Here is a 17,726-nt window from a genome sequence, read left to right on the forward strand (position 1 = left end):
TAGGACTGAAAAACAGAAGCACAAGGGAGGCTGCACACACGTTTGAAAAGCACAGCGTCGTCAACAGGCTGCTGTCATTGTTCTCATCTCTTTTACCTACTCCTTAATTTTAGGATTTAGACTAGAGTGAACTTTTTGATCGTAGTAACACATTTTCTGTTTGCTGTGTCATGCACACATCTGCCAACATGTGCCTTCTCCCAGCTGCCCTGATGTTTATTTTACTTGGTGAGTATTCTTTTCTTCTTCTTACATTTCACCTTTCACTTCTACAACTAACCCATGCGTGTGAGACTGTAGATAATGTATGCATTGAGGAATCCAATGTTAGATGGCTGCATGGATAGAGTATGTGCAGGGTTTCATTTCATATAATTAAGAGTGTTTACTCTGTTTTACTAAGATGAAAGGAGAACATGTAGAGTTTTTGAATCAATAGTGCACAGCAAGTTTAAAAACTGTTTATCATTTCTTATAATGTTTAACTTGTTTTGAGTCATGCATTAGTTACAAGTTGTATTGACAATCCTGTCTAGAGAAAAAGTGTGAGATGAGAGATGTTTGTAAGAATGTTGTGGGTGCCTGACATGTTCTATTCAGCTGATCATGAATCACCCCTGGATCAAGCAGCTTACTAGCAATCATTATCATGTATTACAGGAAATTTTCTTAAATTAAAGATTATTTTAGCTTTAGCAGAAATTCTTTCTAAATGTAAATTTTCTATATTATTTATATCATTAACACTATTGTTCTAAAGAATTCTAACCTTATAGTTATAAATAAGAGTTGTTTTTAAAATAGAACTGAAATGGAACTCTCCACATCCCATTATGAAAGTAGCATTTTCACTCTCACTTCAAATGTCATACAGCTTGAACAACAGAAAAAGGTGCATACACTTTATTCTACTGTATCTGAACTATGTCGAACAGACCTGAAATACAAAAGTTATACAAAATAAAATAAAAAAAAATGTTAATGTGGAAATAGTTTTTAATTTGTGTACTTTGCTTCAACAATCCACTTTCTGAAATACAGCTGTTTAAACATACACAAAATACATTTTCCATACTTAAGGTTTCACTTTTAAGAACTTCTATGAACTTTGTCGGTCTCAGTTTCTTAACAACGCTAATTTCTTCACATATTTATCAGTTAGACAAAAGTTTTACAAGATTCAAACTCAGTCTACCCCTCAGTGATTTGTTTAGTTTTTCCTCAGTGACATGTGAGCATCTAACATTAACTTAATTAGAAACTTCAGCAAATCAGATTAAATGAAGCTTTTGTTGAACCAGGGGAGGAAAAAAAGTCAAAAGGAGTCAGCCTTACATATAAGAGGCATAGCAAGTAAAATAAAATAAACAGAGCTGATCAAAATGACAATACTTAAGTGTGACTTGTAATAGTGTAATACTACAGTACAACATTATCCAATTCTCAACTTAAGAAACATGAAGTCTCTATAGTGCAGAAAGAGTTAAGAGGCAAAAACCTTATTGGACGCTGACTGGAAACATTCCTTAAGGAGAATTGCATAAGGTTGAGAATTGCTCAAACTATTTTAGTTGTTAGAGATCTATTTATCTGGGTTTATGTGTTTTCTGTGAAAAAACCTAAAGTTTCCAAAAACAAATCTTAAGAATATCTACAAAACTGTAATGCAACATTTATCAATTAAATACAAGGAAATTTAAATGACAACAAATTGTTGTGTAATGTGTGCCGATATTGTGGTCACACAGAATACCATTGTTCTTTTCAGATCCAATTTCCTGTGTTCAGTTTCTGGCACCTTTAAACATGGGAGGAGTCACTGGGAATGTATGGTTTGACTCTGACTCCAGGACAGCCACTGTTAACGTGTCTGGCGCTGGATCCTGTGGTTCAGTTAACGTATCCCTCACCAAGTTCCCTGTCATGTACGGCCACTTTGCTGAGCCCTGCTCTGAAGCAAATATCGGCTCCAGTGTTTTCACCTTCACAGCCAACCCTGCTTCAGATGCCGCCATTAACATGACGTTCTTCTTCAAACAAAGATCAAACCTGGATGACTTGTCCTTATCTCTGCAGACATGTAACGGTACCAAAGTATGCACAGTCGTAAGTCGAGGTCAGACGCTCTTGACCTATCAGGCCAGGTTCACTGAGTCTATTGCGGGCAATGTTTATATCCGTCTCAACAATGCGCATACCAACCCCAGGCTTCTTGCAGACCTAATGACAATTGGTCAGGTAAATGCCTCTCAAACCAACATCACTCTCTTTGGATCCACAAGCACCGCCGCAAGCTGCAGTGTTCTATTAGGAAGCTTAGATCCATCAGCATTGACCGAGCTGGGCGTTGTAGAAGTCGGAATCCCTTTGCAACCTCAGAAGTCTCGCCTGGACCTCCCCAGCTTCAACAACCTAACTCGGTTTCTTCTCTTCAGACTAGAGTCAAGTTACAAGTGTGCTCAGATTTATAATCTAGCAGAGAAACAGGTGAGCGCTGTCATAAACATGAAAGGGATCAAAGGATACTTCAGCTTTCGTCAGGCTTCCCCTTTTGACGCGACAGAGTTGACAGTGAACCTGACTAACTTACAGCAGAGCCAAGTTGGACCATATCATGTCCACATGTTTCCTGTCCCTCCAGTCAGTTTATCAAGCCAGTGTACAAATGATAATGTTGGTGGCCACTGGAATCCATTTGCACTCCAAACAAGTGACCCAGCATATCCAAAAGGCCCTGGGTCAACACATGACAAGTACGAGATTGGTGACCTTAGTGCCAAGCACATGTCCCTTGCAAACAAAAATGTGGTGGATGCGGTGTTCACAGACTTTAACCTCCCTCTGTTTGGACAAAACAGCATCATTGGTCGCTCAGTTGTGATTCACAAAACAAACGGGACCAGATATGTTTGTGGCAGCATCAGCTATCTTGGTGAAGTAATTGTAGGCAGAGCCATATTTCAGAGCCCGGTGGTTGGTGAGATCTGGTTCACCCAGCTTGTGAACAGCCCTTTGTCTGACGTATCCATCTTCATGGATCTGTCATATGGAAATCCCACAATGACAGCAACCCAGAACCACAACTGGCATGTTCATAACTTCCCTATTAGCTCAGAGAGGAATGATGATGAAAACCGCTGCAGCACCACAGAAGGTCACTGGAACCCCTTTAACATCAGCACAGGAGACAGCAGCTATGCCCTCCACTGTCGTCCAGCTGGTCCGTTTTCTTGTGAGGTGGGAGATCTTTCAAGCAAACACAGTACCATTAATCTTGGCACCAGGGTAGGAGGAGTGGAAGGCAAAAACTTCTTCACTGATGTCACTTCCTGGGTGCAAGGGTTGGGCATAATTGGTCGTTCAGTGGTCATCCATCAAAAAGACAAAGGGGGGCCAAGGGTTGCTTGTGCCAACGTTACAATGGTGAGGGTTCCTAAAGCTAGGTTAGGCCCCTGGTTTGGTTTAGGAGCATCTAGCAGCCAGGTGCAGTTCTCCCAGGCTGTCCCTCAAGGCCCCACAACAATAAGCGTTTCCCTAAGCAACTTAAACTCATTAGCAGGGGGTTACCATGTTCACGTATTGCCCGTCAAACCTGGCAGCGTGGATCCATGCTCAAACGCAAACATCCAGGGCCACCACAATCCTCTAGGCTGGAACGTTACAAACTCCCCCTCACCTGGAACAGGCACTGTGGACCGGTATGAGATTGGAGATATCAGTGGGAAGTTTGGAATGCTGAACAACACAAACAGCTTAGAGGCAGTATACATGGACCCTGCCATGCCACTGACAGGACCCTACAGCATAGTTGGGAGGTCCGTGGTGATCCACTACACCAATGGATCAAGGTGAGAGTCTGTATGCATTTAAATTTTGGTTTAAGAAACAATGACAGCAATGACTAACTGTAAAAAAAAGAGAAAAGATGATATGAGACTACCACAGGCTCATTTTAATAAAGAACAAATGATTAGCTACGGTTTCATGGTATTTGTTTCAACAAAGAGGAAGCATTCGACATCATATGAAAACAACAAAAGTTAACATTCAAGTGTTCTGGCACATAAATAGACTGTACCGGTTTATTGAGGAAATGCGGTGGAGAATAGCATAAAGTCTTCCTCATATTTTGTCGTATCATGATTCAGCAGAAAATTGTGAAATTCCTGCTCCACCCTCCGGGCTTCTGGACCTGTTTGGCTCATGCTTGTATATGTTTTCTCTACAGAATGCAGTGTGCCAACATTTTAGCTGACAAAAATGCAGATGGACAATGGACTTATGCCAGCGCTACTTTCAGTGGTGCAGTAACTGGAACAGTCAAAATGGTGAGAACCACAAAGGTTAATGCCTTAATTCTTATTTGAAGAAACCATACACCTACAGTGACCCCTCTTGCTTTGTGAGAAAACACTTGCAATGTTTATTAGCACTCAGGTAAAGGTAGCCATCATCCTTTCAAAGATTTATATACTTCTGTTACATCCTTTGTAACACTCAGGCTGCATAGCTTCCGGGTAAAATGACATCTTTTACACCAATGACTTTCTAGACCATTTTTCAATTTGCAGTCATACATATGCTGATGTGGGAGATGGTGTGTTTGAAGCAGCAATGTGTGAATGTATTAACACACAGAGCAACACAACAAAGCCAGTTTGATAGAGAGCATTGCAGGAAGTGGATTAAAAGGGTTTCCTCATTTCAAAAACATCAGGAATCATCATGTAAAGTTAAACAATATATACGCAGGCTATGAAATAAATGTTAACATGAACAATCAAATTATTCCCTTTAGCCAGTGAGATGCTGAAATATTTCTTTGTAACTTATACAGAGCCAAGCTGCCACAAAAACATGACAGAGTATTTCTGCTGCTTTGGACACACAGCGAATTCATTATGCCAGCTTGTAACAGGCAGCTATGCAAGGATGGGCCGAGCTTGTTAGCTTAGCTTAGCATCCGTTTGCTGGGTAAGGGAACATGCCGGCTCTCCTTCCTGAACTAGGAACCTCACCAAAGGAACAGCTGTCTCTGTCAGCTGCCCTCCAGAGGCCCCATACTGAGCCCTGCACGGCATCTATGGACGAGAGCGTGTAATACCTCTGCGGAGACTCTTTTATGAAGGAGAACAGGATAGTGAAGCAATAACTGCTGTCACTCAGCACAATCTTCTACTTTTAAAAAGTGCAAGACTTTTACATAAAATAACTGTGTATGCACCCACAAATGAATAGCGAGTTGCAGTATGTGCAATAGAAATTAAACAACATTTTTCTCTCTCCTAGAGCCAGCAGATGTTCCCTGATGGCAGCAGCAGTGACGTTACCCTTGAGGTGGATCTTCATTCATCTTCAGGTCAAACTGTAAGCCTCATCTGAGCTACACATGTCTACAGCTGAGCATCAGGGAGAATGTGTGCACATATTTAAGAAAATGTTTTTCATGAGTATTTTTATGCCTGTCTGCAGACAGCATCCTTGTTCATCTCAACCAACCGTGTGGGCACCAGCAACAGTGATTGCACCAAAGTCGGAGACACATTCAATCCTTTCAACATGACGTCACTGGTAAGAGGATGTATTGATATGATTATCGAAGAGAAACAGACAATCAAAGATTATTAAAGAAAATAAAGAAAGAAAAGAGAGAATGTTACTACACTATGTTGGGACAAATTATTATTATTATTATTATTATTATATTGCAATATTTTGGGCATTTCAAGGACACTAAGCATGAATACACGACTTAAACTACATGAAGAAATAAGACACATGTCCTACACCACTGCTTGTATTTCAAGTTTAGCTAAGTACGGTCTATTTTTAGATCATCTTTGAACAAGCAAGGAGGAGACGAAATAATAATAATAATAGCTTATTATACCCAACAGATTACAGTATTGAGTTTTTGAAAACAGCTTTACCAAATGCAACATCAGTGAAACCAAATTGAAATCAAGTTATATAATAATCATATAGTGGTATGTGCATGGTAGCAGACAGAATGTTTTTGGTTTTTTTTTTACTGGGGCTGGACATGTATCTTCCTTTTTTCAAAAGATTGCCAACATGTCAATTTATTCATTTAGTTCCTCACTAAAGAGGAAGACTTTACAACATTGTAGAAGAGGATGTGTATTTTGTGTATTTTCTTACAATAGAATCCATCAAACAACTTTACCATCTACCAGCTATTGTACCAGTTTGTGCTTGCTGTAATCACATGAACTTCCCTCTTTCTATTCTTCTTTCAGAGCTCCAACTGTTCATTAGAAAGCCCTCTGAGCTGCGTGGTGGGTGAGGTGTTTGCAAGACAAGGCCCAGTCAGCCTGACTGAGAGGCAGCTCTTCACTGACAGCATCATCCAGCTCTCTGGAGACAACACAGGTGAAATCAATGAAAATATGTAGAGATTTAGCAAACGTTTAGGACATCTACCCCCAAATAAATCAACTTTGTTTACTGTAATAACATAAAGAAGGTAGGCTATATTATTTTTTTCTCTGTTTTTTTAGTTGTCCACAGATCTGTAGTGCTGAAGAATGGAACCAACACCATTGCATGTGCCAGTATCCTCCCAGGATCCCCATCAGCAGAGCAAATCTTTCCCCGTGTGTCTTCATTCAGCCGGTGAGCAGAACGAAGACGCACACTACTACAATTTAACACTAAATAGCATGAGTTTGGTGCATGTTTACGCATAACCCAGTCAGATCCGTCACCTTTTAAGGTTCCTGGAAATATTACAGTTACATTGTGAGAACTGACAGTGTATGTGTTTTCAATTGGTGTACATGTCATCTTAGGTTTATTTGATTGGGTTTTTCTGTAATTTCAGTGCAGTGAGAAAGTCCACATTCAGTCCAGTGTTACAATTTGACTTTTTTCCAATGCAGGAAGTTTAGTGTAAAGGTAAAAAAAATACTTTGATCTGGTGTTATGTTTCTGTTCAGGGAGGATGCAAATACTGACGTGAAAAAATACAGATTTAACAAAAAGAAGAGCTTTATTGAAAAAATAACAGAAAAAAAGAAAAATCTACTTTAGAAACAAAATACAAACAGAACAGACGAAAACTAAAATGAAACCAACCAGAAAAGAAGAACACAGAGAAACCGCTGAAAAAGGGCCTGACCACAGCCACTTTGAACACTAGTAACACAAGAGCAAATAGACGAACTGTGAAAGATAAAAGGGTAAAACAGTAAGTAACAGTAAAACAGGAAGTGAGAACCAAAACAGGGCAAACTTGTATTTGGGGAAACATATACCTCAAAACAACAATGACATCTGGATTTTGTTTCAATTCATATTTTTAGCTAGCATTCAAAAGAGATAGAAAATGTCACACAGTGGATTTATAAGAATGTATTGTCTCTGCCTGAACTGACACACACACACACAGAAAGCCTGCTGGACAATTCAGAAGAAGTTCTGGATCCTGTTCTACTAATCTTACTACATACTGACTCTCAGTAATTTCTATTTTTGTTTGTTTTTGTATGTAGTTTTATTTAATATCCATATTAAGAAAAGGTAAAGATTTTATTCCTTTATGTCCAGATTTGACTTCCGCACAAGGGTTGCAGACGTCCTGCAGATGCAAGCAGCAAGAATCACCATCCTGCCAGACTCTCCCATGTCTACAGCTAGTGGAACGTGCCAACAAGTCAACTTCATGGTATCTGGTAAGACAGAAAGTAATAATTCCATTTGAAGTTAATATTAATTCCTCTATAAATGGTTCAAATTCTTAGCACAGGTGTTGTCACAGTTTACAGGCTTAATCTCCTACACTCTTGCAACTCAGTTTAAGTAGGCAGCATTTACTTTGGTTAAGTAATGTAATCCTCTAAGCTTGTGTTGGCCCATCTCACCTCTAAAAGTTTCTTAATTCAAGAGTTTTTTTTTTCACACTGCCTCTGAAACCTCAATGATTCAGCAAAGAGAAGGTCATATACAGGTTAATGTGTATTCAAGCCAAGAAATGCATCAGCCACAGAGCCTCAGCCTTCCACAGAAGGACCAAGCATCAAACAGAGTGTCAGAACATTGGGACAATGAACAATTACGGGCATTGAAAATCTTTAGAAATCCTGAAAAATTGCTCAGTAACCTGACGCTTGAGTTGAGCGTCTGCGTGTCTCATTTTTTGTCCCAGTGGAGGAAACAGAGAAGCATCTGTAGAGAGGTTTCACACACTATAGCACAGGACAGGCATTTATAACCCTAAGAAGCCTCCCAAAGGATGAAGAGTTTACTATTGCAATAACTCCCATGGGTGCTGCTCCACTGCGATTGTGTGTAAGGGAGAATGTCTTCATCTGTTTTGTGAAAACTGTTTGACTGAATTCATATTTGCAGTCTGCGGTCTTTCTAGTGTGTAATCGTTTGACTAATTATGTCTGCAAAGGCATGTGCATGCAGCCACAGTAATTATGAAATGCAACACATCAGTAAATCCATATTTCTAAACATCACCACGTTGTCTTGTTTCCTAAAGGGGACGTCAGCACAGAACTGATGAAGTCTATCAAAACCAGTGGGAAAATGGGCTTGTACAAAGAGTCTGACTCATGCACCAGTAAGTACTCTCCATACTGTAGTCACAGCTGTAACTGATTCTTAGAATAGAATAGAATAGAATGGGAAATTCAAAGTGTCTCACAGAATTATAAAAAGACATAATTAAAAATGGACACCAGATTGATGCAACCATCTCTCACAAATCATTGACAATAATGTTAAGTGGTTCTACATATGCTACATATAATCTGAGCAAAATCGCTTATAGTGATTTTAACATTGAAAACTTGAATTTGCCTTTTTTTTTTGCTCTCAAACCTTTAATAATCTGAAGTCATCTTTCTGCCTTGATACACTCAGGAAATACAGGCCCGCCTCTGGTGCCAGGCAGCTTCCTCCTTGGGTTGATGTTTGCTGCCACCAGCCTGCTGCCATCTATAACTTATCTATAGTTCAAAGATTCAGCAGCACCTTGTGTACCAGTGGAGATACATGGACCCTCATTTTTTAAAAAATTGTGAATATGTTTATGGAATGTAACCCACCAAATGATATGATGGTCATCAAGCCAATAATGACAACTTGTGTCTTTTCTCAGCCAATAAAAAATATAACTTTTTTTATTCACCTCTTTAGGGATTCGGTGTAGGTTTTTATAGGAAGTTCCTTTTTTTACACAACATGTATTGGTTGTTCTTCTGGCTTCTTCTGTTCATCTGGGCTGGGTGAAGTTACTGTTTTCCAGACCTCCAGACATTTTTTTTCGTGTGAAATTTTGTATAAATATTTGAACATTTGTGAATAAAATACAATAATATTTGTACAAATTGTGTTCATGTGGATTACTGTCTTTAGACTAAAATTGTAGGCACGTCAGCACATGAAAAATGTGAGCAGCAGACATATTTGGTACAAATTTAAAGAATACCCAATTTGAACATCCTATCAATTACTTACACACTCATAATTAATCCAATTTTGTTTAATGCTTTAGTTCATCAAGTCTGGACCAGGGATGCATATGGACATCAATGTATTAACATTCAGGCCCACATTAAGGAACTGCTTCAGTGCTTATTGCCTGACTAATTAATAGCTTATAAAAGACCTATGACGCACTAGATCTAAAAGCACTAAACATTTTTGGTAAGGAAAAAAAATCTACATGGACACATATATTGAAAGAAAAGTGCCACATATGTGTAGTAACAACAACAATAATAATAGGGACAAAACAACAAAAAACAAAGAAAAAATATGTGATTTACTGTTTAATAACAATAAATACATACATTTTAATTGGGCTAATCCTCTATTTGTATTATTTATTGGTATATTCTTTATGTTTCCTGACTTTCCTGATGCCGTTTACTCCATTGTCAGCCTCTTGGGTCCACGTAATGTTGGCCTGAGTAAACTCCACATTAAATTTACCGTAATAAATGGATATTTAGCCTTATTTATTATGTTTTTGTATACAGTGTATAATTTATTCACAGAGGAAGAGGCGAGTCTGGATCCCTCTGCGTCTACTGGAGGAAACTGCAGTCACGTGATGAGCAACGTCATCAACGAAATGGCAGCCTCCTGTTTTGTAAATTAACACAAGGTCCGAGCTGGTTAAAAAAAAAGGCGCTTCGATTTTTTAATCCAAGAGTCACATTTCCGAGGCGAAACCACCGGGTGTGTATTCAGCATTCCACTGGGTGCATGTGGGGGGACTTTAGCTTGAGCTAGCGGCTGTTTGGGGAAGCTAATGTTTCGTCTCCCCCCGCGGCGCAGAGAGCGAGCACAGAGGGGATGTTGACTGTTTTCAAATGAGAAGAACCGTCGGTTCATCCCACGACTGCGTCTGGTGTCCATTATCAAAGCCGGGAGACGAGCGCTTAGTTTAGGCTGCAGCGCTGGGTAATTTAGCTAGCTAACTTAACAAATATCCCACCAGCGTGATACCACACCCACTACTAAATTTAACGGCGCCTCACAGAATGAAAAATTGCATGTTATACTCATAAAAGTGACGCCTGAGTGTAGCCGCACTTGATCGACAGGATCTGCGGTTTTTCTTGCCCCAGAATATGAGGTATTATAGTTAAATTTTATTGTGTTCAGATAGGTAGCTAGTATGTTCGATACTTAACACTACTGATTCATCTAATGCCAACTTGTAAACAACAATCGCATGCGGAGCGTTCAGCCAATCGGAGAGCTCATCGATGTAGAACACTTTAACGTGATTGGTCGGTTTATGGAAACATGGACGTGGACAGTGATGCACAGGATCTATTGGTCTTTGTGTTGTTAATGCAGCGAAAATGAGTCACAGAGATGCTGAGTGTAATCACTTTTAATATTTAACCGTGGCTTCCGTGAGAGTTGCATAATCAGATTATTACAGCAGGTTAAAGATCCATGTGTGGACTGTGACTTTGAGCTCCACGTAAAATCATTAGGTAGGCTATAGACAGTCAGTCACTGTCCAGCTCCAGTCATCTAAAGTCAATATGGCTTCCCAGGAGTCAGGTAATCTATGGATTAGAAGTGCAGATTAGCTGGATTATTTATTTTACTTTAACACTGCTGAGCGGCAGCATGTTTGAGTGCCTTTTGATTCATGTTTGACACCTGTTTTTGGAAGCCTTGGCAGTCTGTAGTCTCATCTTCAGAATCCTTCAATATTCAATATATTGATATTAATATTTGAACATAATTATCTTTTGGAAATATGTCATTTCTTTCCTTACAGGCACAGCCATGTCTCCAAAGATCACAGGAGAGCTGCTCAGGCAGCTTCGCCATGCTATGAGGAACTGTAAATACTTCTCTGAGCCCATACAGGCCTACATTGTCCCATCTGGAGATGCACACCAGGTAAACATATGAGAAACACAGGAGAGCAGCGCTGCGTATTTTACTCTGTGTGTGTCTCACACGCCTCGTCTGACCTTTGGAATTAATTTGAGCTCTTTTGCTTGCTGCTCCTCCTTTTTTTCCCTCTCCCCTTGGTCAAGACATGATGTGAGAAGGGCAACGAGGGTGGCATTTAAAATGTCTGACAGGTGGATGACCACTTCACGCTGATTGTTAATGAAGCGAATCCCTCCCTTCTCTCTCTCTCTGTGTCCCTGTGTCTTTTAGAGTGAATACATCGCACCATGCGACTGCAGGCGTGAATTTATTTGTGGATTCAATGGCTCTGCAGGTATGTGTTACTTGTGTGATACAAAGTAAGACCTTGTTCCCGCTCCGTTTTGTTGATCTGTTCACAGTAAATTATTATTCATATCATTCATTCCTGTAGATAACATTTGATTTTTATCATGTCATAGAAAGTGCACTTTGAAGCAGGGCAGCCTACTTCTGTAATCAGACTGCATCCTGACTTCAGCACAATTTCATTTTTGTCATTTAAGACAATAAATAACCTGCTTTTTTATTACATTCTCAAATATTATTTCATAATACAAACCTGAGTGTTTGTGTTTGGGAATGCAGGATGTGTTTTGTGTGTATTACAGGTACAGCCATTGTCACAGAGCAGCATGCTGCAATGTGGACCGATGGGCGATACTTCCTGCAGGCCTCACAGCAGATGGACAACAACTGGACCCTCATGAAGATGGGTAATGTCCTACATTTTTTTAGTTGTACTTTCAAGTAGTAACATTGTCTCATTGATCAAACCTAACAGGGTGTTTTTTAGTACTTATATGTGGTGTGCAAGTGCAAGATTTATTGTTGGTCAAGGTACTGAAGATAATAAATGAATCAAAGTTTTATATCACCTGAGGCTTCATGCGCATCTGTGTTTTTACATAGGACTGAAGGAGACACCCTCTCAGGAGGACTGGCTGATCAGCATCCTGCCAGAGAACTCACGAGTCGGTGTGGATCCTTGGATCATTGCTGCTGGTGGGTTAAGTACCAGGGAGATTTATATGGAACAGTGTGCTAATGTGCTAACCAAATTCTTAGGGTGTGTTTCACAGGTGTTCACAATGTGGAATAAGATTGACACCTTTCATGCATGTTTAGGTCACATCTGACAAATTTTTTTGCTATTGTAGACCAGTGGAAGAACATGTCAAAGGCTCTGATCAGCGCTGGCCACTCGCTGGTGGCTGTGCAGGATAACCTGATTGATGCAGTGTGGGCCGACCGTCCAGAAAGACCCAGCACACAGCTCCGCACCCTGGGATTAGAATACACTGGTAAGGGTCCCTTACTGTATTTACTGTATGTATATAGAAGGATGCATCTATTGCAACCTCACCCATACATTTATGGATAGAGGTTTTAGAGCTCATTGCTATGGGATGAACATTTTCATTTTTTTATGACTGGCTTCTGTAGCTATCCCTAGTAAACCACTGGAAGAACTGCAGTATTTGGCATTTTTGCCGCTTTATTTTTTAAATAACCTGTTAGAGTTTGTTTAACAGAAACGGATTCCATCTGGACCACTGCTTCATAAGAGCAAGAGAAGAATATCTTCTGTTATCTTCTCCAAAAGTTTTGGAAATTGCAGCAACTATTACGTAGAAGTTTGAGTGTTTCATTAACATACCATGTTGGTGCTGTCTGTATGTAGGTATTTCCTGGCAAGACAAGATCAACACACTGCGAGCCAAGATGACAGAGAGAAAAATTACCTGGTTTGTTGCCACAGCACTGGATGAAATTGCATGTAAGTGTGTTGGATGTTATTTTTTTTCTTAAACTTTCAAACAGGTTAGCACAATTAAGTTATTAGTAGTACAGCTGAAGTGAACAAAGCAGACTTGTTGCTGCCTATTTAGTCTGAGATATCCATGTTTAATATATTCAGCAGCTGTAGCCAGCATCCCTGCTGTTACATAAGCCAGTTTTGATACATGATCACGATCCAAGGACCCAGGGATACACGGGTGTCCCTATAGCTGTCTGTTTGAGTACCTCGTTCACTGGCTCCTAATGAGCCCTTGTTTCTGATTGTTTGTGTCTGAGAGTTTGTTAATTAGAGTAATGCTGATGATGATTGTCATCAGGTAGCATTTAGACGAGACGGCTCCAATAAGCAGATTTAATTGAAGGGGATTCGCTCAGGGATCAACAAAGGATGAGTGACCGTTTAATAATAATGCTGATATTTCACACCAGCCAGTCTGTACTGAGGATTCAGATGAGACATACACTGTAGATAAATCAGACCAAAATTAATTCTCAAATATTAAATGAACTTTAATGTAACTATTTCTTTTCTCAGGGCTTTTCAACCTCCGTGGTGCAGACATCGAGTACAACCCAGTTTTCTTTGCGTATACCATCGTGGGGATGAACACAATAAGGTGATGTCATAATGCATGATTGAGCAGCAGCATACAGGTTTGATGAATTATTACTCGTTAGACCTGTCCAGGGTGTACCCTGCCTCTCACCTGATTGCAGCTGGGATAGGTAACAGCACTCCCGTGACCATGTAGTACAGGACAGAGTGGGTTAAGAAAATGGATAAATAAATATGTTCTTAGAAATCCTGAAAACCTAAACATAAACATTACAGTGAGTTGCAATACTTAAAATCTTACAGAAGCAAAGGGTGACACTCTAAAGTCCAGTTTTGTTTAATGTGTTTTCATTTACAAGATGCTATTAAAAATTAGAAATAACTGAACAATGCACAGTATTCTGTCAAATATTTCAACACAGACTATTATTAAATCCTCTGGATTCCTCTTTACACATCTGCTGTTCTTACTCCACAACTCCTTCACTCTCTGCAGGCTCTTTGTGGACCTAAAGCGTCTGTCAGACCCTGCATTAAGAGCCCATCTGCAGCTAGACTCCCCCAGCAAGCCTGAGCTCAGCATTCAGACGTTCCCATATGAGTCAGTCTACACCGAGCTGCAGGCCATCTGTGCTGCACTTGGCCCCAAGGACAAAGTGTGGATCTGTGACAAAGCTAGTTGTGCTCTCACACAGGTCATCCCCAAGGTGAGAGAACATGGCCGTACATACCAGAAGTTAACCTTGTGAACACGGTTGTTTAGCTTTGTTGATACTATCAGAATACAACAATAACTAGATTGTGTTTTGGCTGTCTATCAGATGTCATCATCTGACACCTATTGTAGTTTCAGATCACATGATTGTGCTGTTTTCTGCAAAACAGAAAAGCACAAATCTGCCAGTTTTTAAACTGTATCTGTATTTTCAGTCCCACAGGACTCCGATCCCCTACACTCCACTGTGCCTCTCCAAGGCTGTGAAGAACACCACTGAGATTCAAGGCATGAAAATGGCTCATGTAAGAATCTTTGAACTCTGACATGCACATCGTATTACCTTATGAAAAGAGAACTCCAGTGTACATCTAATGTCTGTTTACCAACAGATCAAGGATGCAGTTGCTCTTTGTGAACTCTTTGCTTGGTTGGAAAAGGAGGTATTTTCATTTTATTGAGGGGAACTACATCTTTTTGCAATCGTCCAATGCATTTTTAATAAAATCAGGCAAAGGTTGGTGCTGCCAGTTTTAATTAAATGATTGCTTATTGTGTTTACAGATACCAAAAGGCATCGTGACAGAGATCTCTGCTGCTGATAAGGCTGAGGAATTGAGGAGGTGGCTGTCTTTTTTTTTTTTTTTTAACCATCAACCATCTGGAGCTATAGCCCCCTCTTCTGGACATTGAAGTGAATTAAATCTGTCTTGCTTTTGTCTTTTTTAAGTCAACAGAAGGATTTTGTTGGCCTCAGTTTTCCCACAATATCCAGTGTTGGTCCAAATGGAGCAATTATACATTACAGGTCAGTTAACAAATGAAACACACACATACATGTTGTGCATATTTGTCATCGTTTCTATGTTTGACATGTTTCTGCTTCTCATAGACCACTGCCTGAAACCAACAGAACCCTCACTACAAATGAAGTTTACCTGATTGACTCTGGAGCTCAATACATGTCAGCAAAATTATGATATACAGCAATATTATTTAGGCTCCCTTTCCAGATTACTTTAGGGCTTTTCTTATATCTGGATCTATTTTCTTGTTTTGGCAGTGATGGAACCACAGACGTCACACGTACAGTGCACTTCGGAACACCATCTGCTTTTGAGAAGGTAAATTTGTGAAATATTTTATAAAAATTGGTCTAATAATGTAGTTCTGGTAATTTTTTTGAATGTTTGTATTGTGTGTCTTTTCTCTAGGAATGCTTTACCTATGTATTGAAGGGACACATAGCTGTCAGTGCTGCCATTTTCCCCAATGGAACAAAAGGTGTTGTTCTCTACTTCTATCCCTAGATAAAACAATATGTTGCTAATAATACTGCATACGTTTTATATTTACATTACATTTACATTACAAGAAATTACAGTGTTTTCTGTATGTCTACCACAGTGTGATCTCTACCACTAAACCTCTATTTTGTTACTAGGCCACCTCCTAGATTCATTTGCCCGTGCAGCCCTGTGGGAGTCGGGACTGGACTACCTTCATGGGACAGGTCATGGTGTTGGTTGCTTCCTCAATGTCCACGAGGGGCCCTGTGGCATCAGTTACAAAACCTTTGCTGATGAACCTCTGGAGGCCGGCATGATTGTCAGTGACGGTAAGAAAGGAAAAGCAGAGTAGAGGAGTATTGTAAAATGGACAGGTAAATGTTAGCAAAACTAAAGACCAAAGAGGAAAAAACAAACATGCAGCCAATACTAAGTAGCCCCTTACTGCTTCCATAAGAGTTAAGAAGGTGAGTTGAAGCCAGTTGCTAGGACCAAACTAGGTCATGCAGCAGAACAAAGATCCAAAGCACAGCAGCAAATCTACATCAGAGTGGCTAAAAAATACAAAAATCATGTTTTGGAATGGCCTGGTCGAGGTCCACAACTTAACCCAATTGATTTGTAGTGGCATGACCTTAAAAGGACTGTGCTTAAGCAAATGCCCCAAAACCTCAATGAACTAAAGTGTTGCTGTGAAAAAGAATGGACCAAATAAAAAGACCCACTACAATAATACGATTTTTTAATTCTATTTTTACAGAGCAATTGTACTGTAACTTTTAAACATGACTGTAGCTTAGGTTAGTGCTAGGAAAGGTGCTCCTCTGGTAAAAGAAATAGCTTCATGACATTCTATAAGGGTTTTACAGAGTTTGCACAATCATGTATTTCCACCAAAGCTCAGGTGTGCCTGCTTTCTCTTGTTTTTTAGAACCTGGCTACTATGAAGATGGATCTTTTGGTATTCGTATTGAAAATGTGGTCCTTGTTGTACCTGCGCAGCCCAAAGTAAGTAAAAACAATAGGCACTCATTAAAGTGAGATGTTGTTTACAGTATTAGATGTGTTTTTAAATTTAAAATCTTTGTTTTGCTCTTGTCTTGTGTGTCTGTGTGTGCGCAGTACAACTACAGAAACAGAGGTAGTCTGACATTTGAAGCACTCACTCTGGTTCCTATCCAAGTCAAAATGATGAACACAGAGCTACTGACTCAGAAGGAGGTAGGCGATATACAAAAATGTTCAACATTTTAAATAAAGAAAAATCACCTCTCAAGAAATGTGTTTATTTTAAAATGTGAATACAGTTCATTCTAACATTGTTAGGAAAAACTATCCATTTAACTTTAGTAATATTCCTAGCTGGTCCTTTGTTTCATGAAGTACTGCTTAAACACAGCCTCTTCATGGGTTTATGGGTCTTGACCCTCTTTCCTGTCTCCCACAGCGGGATTGGGTGAACGAGTACCACAGGAAGTGCCGGGAGGTGGTTGGAGCAGAGCTGGAAAGGCAGGGCAGAAAGGAGGGGTTGGAGTGGCTGATCAGAGAGACCCAACCAATCGTCTGAAGACGGACTCTTGTGCAAGCCAATCATTTTGCCAGGAGTACTGCCGAGTTCCCTGCAGTGATAATCGTTTGTATTTTTCCCACATCTTTCGCTGTGTCTCACATAACGCTTCTTTTGTAAAGCACCTCACATCTGCAGTTTTAATAAAGATCATTAAAAAAATCAAAAAGTGCTTTCATATTTTTAGTGGGTCTTATAGACAGATGCTACATAACATTGTTAACTTTGGGAGGTATAGTCAGATATTTTGTATTTACCAATCTGCCCCAAGTCACTAAGGAAGCTCACCTCTCATTTATTTTAAGTGCAATCCAATGAGGAACAGCTACACTAACTTTATGTTAGCTCCAGTGTGCC

At 39.8% G+C, this 17,726-nt stretch overlaps 2 protein-coding genes across 4 annotated transcripts; both read left to right on the forward strand.

Annotated features, from left to right (window-relative positions):
- On the forward strand, positions 1-9,445 carry cusr (Copper-only SOD repeat protein). 2 transcript variants are annotated; one of them, XM_028400865.1, is made up of 10 exons: positions 1-228; positions 1,769-3,848; positions 4,229-4,328; positions 5,290-5,367; positions 5,473-5,571; positions 6,261-6,393; positions 6,522-6,636; positions 7,570-7,694; positions 8,510-8,590; positions 8,893-9,445. In XM_028400865.1, exons 1-10 carry the CDS (start codon positions 171-173, stop codon positions 8,982-8,984), a joined length of 2,961 nt encoding a protein of 986 aa, XP_028256666.1. In that variant the 5' UTR covers positions 1-170; the 3' UTR covers positions 8,985-9,445. The 2 variants fall into 2 exon arrangements, with proteins under 2 accessions (XP_028256666.1, XP_028256674.1); XM_028400873.1 differs by lacking the exons at positions 7,570-7,694; positions 8,510-8,590; positions 8,893-9,445 and adding exons at positions 6,845-6,883; positions 6,937-6,946; positions 7,084-7,156.
- A 636-nt stretch (positions 9,446-10,081) lies between these two features.
- Positions 10,082-17,526, forward strand: xpnpep1 (X-prolyl aminopeptidase (aminopeptidase P) 1, soluble). 2 transcript variants are annotated; one of them, XM_028400993.1, is made up of 20 exons: positions 10,082-10,215; positions 11,279-11,403; positions 11,671-11,734; positions 12,051-12,155; positions 12,352-12,444; positions 12,600-12,743; positions 13,124-13,219; positions 13,778-13,859; positions 14,295-14,505; positions 14,729-14,818; positions 14,906-14,956; positions 15,078-15,136; positions 15,244-15,321; positions 15,406-15,477; positions 15,577-15,637; positions 15,728-15,797; positions 15,958-16,131; positions 16,734-16,810; positions 16,925-17,023; positions 17,250-17,526. In XM_028400993.1, the coding sequence occupies exons 2-20, from the start codon at positions 11,287-11,289 to the stop codon at positions 17,367-17,369; spliced, it is 1,863 nt and encodes a 620-aa protein (XP_028256794.1). In that variant the 5' UTR covers positions 10,082-10,215; positions 11,279-11,286; the 3' UTR covers positions 17,370-17,526. The 2 variants fall into 2 exon arrangements, with proteins under 2 accessions (XP_028256794.1, XP_028256783.1); XM_028400982.1 differs by lacking the exon at positions 10,082-10,215 and adding an exon at positions 10,929-11,055.
- Positions 17,527-17,726: the final 200 nt, after the last annotated feature.

This window comes from Parambassis ranga, chromosome 1 (genome assembly GCF_900634625.1).
Source record: "Parambassis ranga chromosome 1, fParRan2.1, whole genome shotgun sequence".
Classification (NCBI taxonomy): domain Eukaryota; kingdom Metazoa; phylum Chordata; class Actinopteri; family Ambassidae; genus Parambassis; species Parambassis ranga.